This window comes from Trachemys scripta, chromosome 6 (genome assembly GCF_013100865.1).
Source record: "Trachemys scripta elegans isolate TJP31775 chromosome 6, CAS_Tse_1.0, whole genome shotgun sequence".
In the NCBI taxonomy this organism is placed as follows: Eukaryota; Metazoa; Chordata; order Testudines; family Emydidae; genus Trachemys; species Trachemys scripta.
Window position 1 is genome coordinate 80767575 of NC_048303.1, and position 6862 is coordinate 80774436.

Sequence of the window (6862 nt, forward strand, 5' to 3'; positions counted from 1 at the left end):
ATGTCTTGGGGTGAAATACACATTCAAGAAAACAGGTTTGCTAACACCCCCATCCTAATAAAAATCCCTTACATTTAGTTGTGAAATATCTTTACAGCAAAACAATTGTGTTAGTCATCTTTAGATCATTGTAAGCAGCCTTTTTTTCTCAGGTTGTTGTATGAAAGATCCCGCCTGTGTTTGAAATGGAATCTTCCACTATTTAGCAAGCCTTTGTTGAATGAGTCATCCAAGCTGTTTCTTATTGGCTGGGATGGTTAGCACCCAAGGGATTGCCTGGCAGAGGCTGCAAGGCCTTGCTTCATTCACAGAAATGTTGGTATGCTAGCCAGTCCTTTCATTCACATACACAGAATTTCATTCACATTTTGCAGGTTTTTTTTTTATCTGCTTCTAATGAAGAGAGCCATTTGGAAATGACAGGGTTTTCTGTGCATTAGAGAACAGTAGAAATAATCTATGATGTGTATATTTGCTGTTGCTATGCTAGCAGGATGGAGAGAAAAATGAATGCTGTGTGGATACTGTAGCAGGTTTGCAGTGTGGTGATGAAAGGCTATTCTGCAGATCACTAGAAATCTGTTTTTACACTGAATAGGACATTTCCATTATTCATCACTGCTGGGATAAGAGGTGCTGACTTAACTTAATGTGTCATAAATTATTCTAATTAAATACCTGTATTTAAAGCTGTTTTAGTGTATTTGTACTTCATGTACTGCAGCCTTAGTCATGGGGGAAGGGAGGGAATCACTCAAGATAATTCCTTCAAAAATATGCTGTAGCTATACTGATTCTTTTAAGAGAACTTGAACCGTTAAACTTCTTTTGTCTGAATTCACTTCTTACAGTGCAGTATAATGTCCAAAATCCATAATTTGCAAAGCAAACCAACTGACAAAAAAGAGCCATATGGTTTATAATCTGCATTGTATTTTCATTATACTGTACATTTTGGATTTTTACAATAAAAGGGAAAAGAAATGCAAATTTCAGTATTTATATGTATTTTTTTATTCCTCCTAGGTGTTTTTGACTGGCATTTATGCTTCACAGGAGCTAGTGCATTTTATATTCTTTACTGCAGGGCATCAGTATGCTGCTATAAGGACTTTTGAATATTCCTCTGGTATTTCTTAATTTTTCAGAGCTAAGCCAAATATTCAACTGTACTGAAGATCCATTTTATAGTTTTTGCTTTAGAGTGAAGATCAGTGGTGAATGAAGGCATATTTCGTAAGCCTGCTGCCGTACATCAGAAATTTTTTTTTCTTCGGACACAGGTACTTCATGTAACACTGCATTAAAAACAGAAAAAGCTTGCTCTTGAATAATATAGGGCAGAAGGATTTGTTTCTGTACAAAAACTTTGATGTAACAGTTTTTGTGAGAAACGGCATTGGCACAAAGGTATTTGTTAAGGCTGGTATGCTGCTTTTGTGAAAGAAAATGAGTATATTCTTTAGTGTAGTATGTCCACCCAATTTTTTGAATGCTTTTGTATGTCAAGATTTTCTGAAAGCCTTCAAGATATATGAATCCTGTTTTGTTTGTGTATGTTGAAGCATTGTTATAATATCTGATACCTAACTGTGACCTTTTTTTTTTTTTAACAGATTGACGAATATGTGATATGGAAGAACGTTTTAACAGAAGAATAGAGTGGAGTATTTTTTTTTTAAATTAATACAGATATTTAGAGGTATTTGTGTTTGGTAAGAAAAAGGGGAAAAATTAAAGATTGGAAGGAAATATCTGTTTGAGAAGACAGGAAAAGGAAATTTGAGAATTGATTGGTGCTAGTGTGCTGTAAGTGGGTGGATATTTTTTTTTTTTTTTTTTTTTGCTACAGGAAGTGATTTGCAGTGTTCACTGAGCCTTTTGTTGAAAAGGGTCCTTCTCATTTGTGTGAGTCATGCTTTTGCTGTGAGCGACTTGGCAGCTCTAAGCAGGACTGGGATCTCTGTCATAGAAAACTATTACTTCACCCAACCTTAACGTGGAACCATAAATTTATTTAAAAATTTTTTTGTACTTCCTTATACTCTTTATTCTTTTTAAGCCAAAATTTACTCTCTGTCCTCATTATTATGAATCGCCTGCTATGTTAGCACAGGCATCTCCTGCATTGGCATCAGATTTGCCAGAACATATGCAGGAAACCAGATAGAAGGGCATGCTTCAGCGTACCAAGTATAACCGCTTCAGGAATGATTCAGTGACATCAGTTGATGATCTTATTCACAATTTGTCCATGAACAGCAAAGTCTCAGCAGTTGCTACGACCTCAACAGCACCTTCATACCTGGTCTCGCCTGAAGTTCTCCGCAAAGACCAAGAAGATGGACCCACCACCTTTTGTACCCTCATCCATAAGGTGTCCCACTTGAAACTCTCCAACACAGGCAGCCTTTTGGGTATCAAAAATCTCTCCTCTGCAGTGAAGGAGCTTGCTGTCTCCAAATTGCAGGGAAGCTCGAGTGCTTCTAGCTCAGCAGCAGGGGCTTCAGAAAACACATGTAACCTTGTCTCTGCCACTCCGTGTTCTCAGCAGGACATGAGCAAGATGAGTACAGGAAAAAAAACACGGTCAGAGGAAATGCACCTGGGAGGTGAAGACTGGAATCAAAGTAGCAGCTTTGTCAATAAACCCTCCCGAGGGTGGCTGCACTCAAATGAGAAGATCCTGGGACCTGGTGTGACGTACATTGTGAAGGTTGGTCTGCTTTCCTTCCATTCTCTTCTTTTAATCAATGAAAATTTCTCTGCAGGTTTTAATGACAGACTAGTGAAGCTGAAAGGATCTCTATTTGTATGTTCTTTTTTCTGTGGAATGCATAGAATGCAAATGTAGAAAGGCAGGATTAGAAAGCAGTGTTAATTTGTTATATTAGAGAAGAGGAAACAGGCACGTTGGCTCTATCAGTTAGCATGTTTTACAGCTATGTAGAAGATTTTATTTCTCAAGATAAAAAGCTGTTTTTCTTGCATTCCGTGTTTTTCTGAATTCAGGTTTTTGGTTTTATCTGGCATATTGTGTACGTCTCTGATACATAGATTTTCAATATGTCTGGTGCAATCTGTAATACAGGAGGAAGGAGAAACACCTTTACGTGAGACCTGTTTATCATGCACCATATTTCAAACTACAAATTACTTCAAAGAAAAGTGTATTTTTGAGTGAAGTTGTATTTGCAATCTCATGGTGAGAAAACCACAGATTACCGTTTTGTCTCATTCCATAAATAAGGATATTGTTTATCTCAGTAGTGCAGGCAAAATGCAGACTCGTTTTACATAACAGGGATTTGGCTACCTTAAACGTTATTTCTCTTTTCAGTTCATTTATGCTTTATGTCCAGAGCAGTGAACCATAAATATCCAGGCTAATACTGTTGTATTTTTGAAAGCATTTAAAATGTACAGTAAAAAGGATGGTACCTTTGGTAAGAAGGGGGTGCATGCAGTATCTCTGTCGTGGAAGATTCCAGTTGATGTTTTCAAACATAGCACATAGTAGGTATAAAAATAATTATACTGTTCAAAATTCCCTCTTAAATCACAAATTCTTACATATGTAACAGCTCTGATGCTTAAGAGTTAAATTACTATGTAACAGTGGTAAGCAGAATGTAGATTTATTTTTATCTCAGTTTATTCAGCCAGTAAAAAATTACAGCATAAAGTTTAATCCACAATGTTTTAAATGAGTTAAAGCTACACTGAATTTAGAATAATGTGAGGTAAGCAATGTTAAAAATAGAGCACTTTTTTAACAATTGGAGTTTTGAGTAGTAGGTTTTTGATTGATGATAGATTTAACAAGTTCAAAACCCTTTTTAAAAAGTACTGTCATTCTTTGTCAGTCTCAAACTTACCACGAGACATAAAGGAAAATGAATTAGTATCACCTTTCTGAATGCACACTGCTTTTCTGTTACTCTGCAAGAAGTCTCTTGGTAAAATTGAAACTTGGATGTTAAAGTAGCGGGTCTCTATTGTTCTCTTGTGGGACAATATTCTGGTTAACAAAAGATCATATACTGTCCTCATCTTAGCTCATGAAACTTAATCCATTTTTTTCTGCTTAAGATATCATCAGAAACATGAAGTTACTGGCTTTTGAAATTCACTGTTACAAGTACAATCAAAAGTAATAATTATGAAGCAGAACTAATGCAACACTTATTTTCTTGAGCTAATATGTAGATTGATTAACCACAAGCATGCTAGAAGAAACTGAAAAGTTTGAGTTTGATTGAAAAGAGATGAAAGGAATGATTTTTTAAAAATAAAAGTGAACTCTCAAAAGCTAACGAATATTTAATGTTCTCTCTATGCTGCTAGGGTCACATGCTTTAACCAGTATGTTGGGATATTTAAAAAAAATAGCTTTAGCATTAAACAGCCTATATTTCAGTTGTGTTTTATATGTAATCAAAATGTATAACATTATGATGTTTAGCATTTCTATTAAAAATAGGATGATGAGATCTTTAACTTTTTGCTGTCTGGAATACTCACTCATAGATAAAAATGTATTGTAAATGTCAAAAGAAAGTTTAAAAATAGTATAAAAAACAAAGGATAATGTATGAATGAAATTAAAACCCATCATAGTTAATAATTTGCCTGTTCATTAAGTCTCTCTGAATTTTTTTCCTCAGCAACTGCAGCATTCACATAGATAAGAACAGAAGTGCAGTTCCCACATCATTAAACACTGTTAGTTCCCCAGGCTTTTGTGCATTCAAAACATCAAATCAATACATAGATAATGTACATTGAAGGGAAGCAGTCTTTGGATACCTCATGGCTATATTGAATATCTGGGGGACTTGTACAGTGTTTAATTAGTACCATATGCCTTGCTGAGCATTCCATATGCCATTAGTTAAATGACACAAAAATTAGATTTGCTGTTAACCAGTAAAGCTTTTATCATTGTATGTGTGTATTGGCATAGGGTTAGTATTTTTCATTAACTCACATCAGAAATGTGGAAATTATTCAAGGAGGAGGGCAAAATGTCACCAGTGGACAGTTTGATGTAAACCATGTTGGAACATCTCCAAGTACAATGAGCAATATTCCTATGTTGACTTGAACTGTACATGTGTATTATATGCAATATAAAATATATGCCCTTTCCTCAATTTGCTTTTTTTCAAGTCCACAATTATAAACAACATATAATTTGCAAAACAAAAATGGGCAGATATTTTCCTCAGTGATGACACTGGTCATTTTTTTGCCAGACTTTATTGCTATCCCAGTTTTTTAAGCTTGTGCACATTGTCCATTTTGAAATGGACAACATAAGTGCAATATTTAAAAATGGGTAGGATTTATATTGCACAGGAGCTGTGATACAATCTTCTCTTGCGGTGGAATTTTTTTGGACTTAAAACTACAGATGCTATCTATAATCTGTTTTTCCTGTGAATTTCATGTGGATTATGGATTTTTTAATGGTAAAATTTCATCACAAACACAGTGAAAAGGTTGTGTAACAAATTATAGTTGTTCAAAATATATTTGACTTTTTAGTTCATTTTCTTGACATCAGACATGTATGGAGACAAAATACTGAAGGGCACTGGTATTCTACTTACACCATTGGTGAACAATTTAACAACTTGTGAATTAATGAAAAAAATGAAAGAAAAAATGGCTTGTAGTAATGGATGTCCTTGAAGATCTCAATGGTTTCTGTTATAGAGCCTAATTTTAATATAGAGTGATTACAAATGTTCATATTGTTAGAAAAATAAATCCATGTAATAAAACAGTGTAAAACTGCATAATCTAACAACTAACAGCAGTTAAGTGTTTCAATGAAACTCATTTGTTTCAAATTATAGAAGTCTACTGATTATCTTAACTGTGATAATGGCATAGATGTTTTATTTATTTGTAGATTTAACTGACAACACAGTCAACAATCATGATAGGAAGTAAATAGATCTTAGCCTTTAAACAACCTGTGGTTTAGTCTTGTAATAAGTACCGATGAGATTAAAATAGTGGCCTTCAGCAGTTTTAAAGTAAAACAAAACAAAAAATGCTACAACATTGCATTATAATCCATTATTATATTGAAAACATTTCATGCAGTGCACCCAAAAGTGCTTTACTAGGCATAAAAACAAGCCAGTTAATGTGGATAAACCATAGAAAAAGCACTGTAAACCAGGTCTTAAAAAAACCCAAATATATGATCAGTCTTTCAGATCAAGGGACCAGAGTTCCAGATATAAGGGTTAAGAACATGACACCACAAACAAAAATTTGAATGATCAAACATTTTAAAGTACATTAAAATCATATTGCAAAAATACATACGTGCAATGCCTAATTGGCAATGATATCTAATAAATTTGGTCACCACACTCACACTGCAGTCTTGAGTGGGAGAAAATTTTTAAAACTGAAATGGAAACCTGTGGATACTTTTTTGTGTAGCAATTTGAAAGTGTAACCAAATTTAGGTCCCAATCCTATACACACTATTACACACGTGCTTAACTCTACTTACAGGATTCAGAGTAGCAGCCGTGTTAGTCTGTATCCGCAAAAAGAACAGGAGTACTTGTGGCACCTTAGAGACTAACAAATTTATTAGAGCATAAGCTTTCGTGGACTACAGCCCACTTCTTCGGATGCATATCCATATGCATATCCATATGCATCTGAAGAAGTGGGCTGTAGTCCACGAAAGCTTATGCTCTAATAAATCCGAAGAAGTGGGCTGTAGTCCACGAAAGCTTATGCTCTAATAAATTTGTTAGTCTCTAAGGTGCCACAAGTACTCCTGTTCTTCTTTTTGCGGATACAGACTAACACGGCTGCTACTCTGAAA

The 6862-nt window shown here is 34.8% G+C and overlaps 1 protein-coding gene across 1 annotated transcript in view; it reads left to right on the top strand.

Moving 5' to 3' along the window:
• Positions 1-1904: 1904 nt before the first annotated feature.
• SHC3 (SHC adaptor protein 3) overlaps positions 1905-6862 on the top strand; it is a 77565-nt gene continuing 72607 nt past the window's right edge. Inside the window, exon 1 of the mRNA XM_034774602.1 lies at positions 1905-2716. Within this exon, the coding sequence (XP_034630493.1) occupies positions 2177-2716 (540 nt within the window). The 5' untranslated portion in view covers positions 1905-2176. The remainder of the gene's footprint in view (positions 2717-6862) is intronic.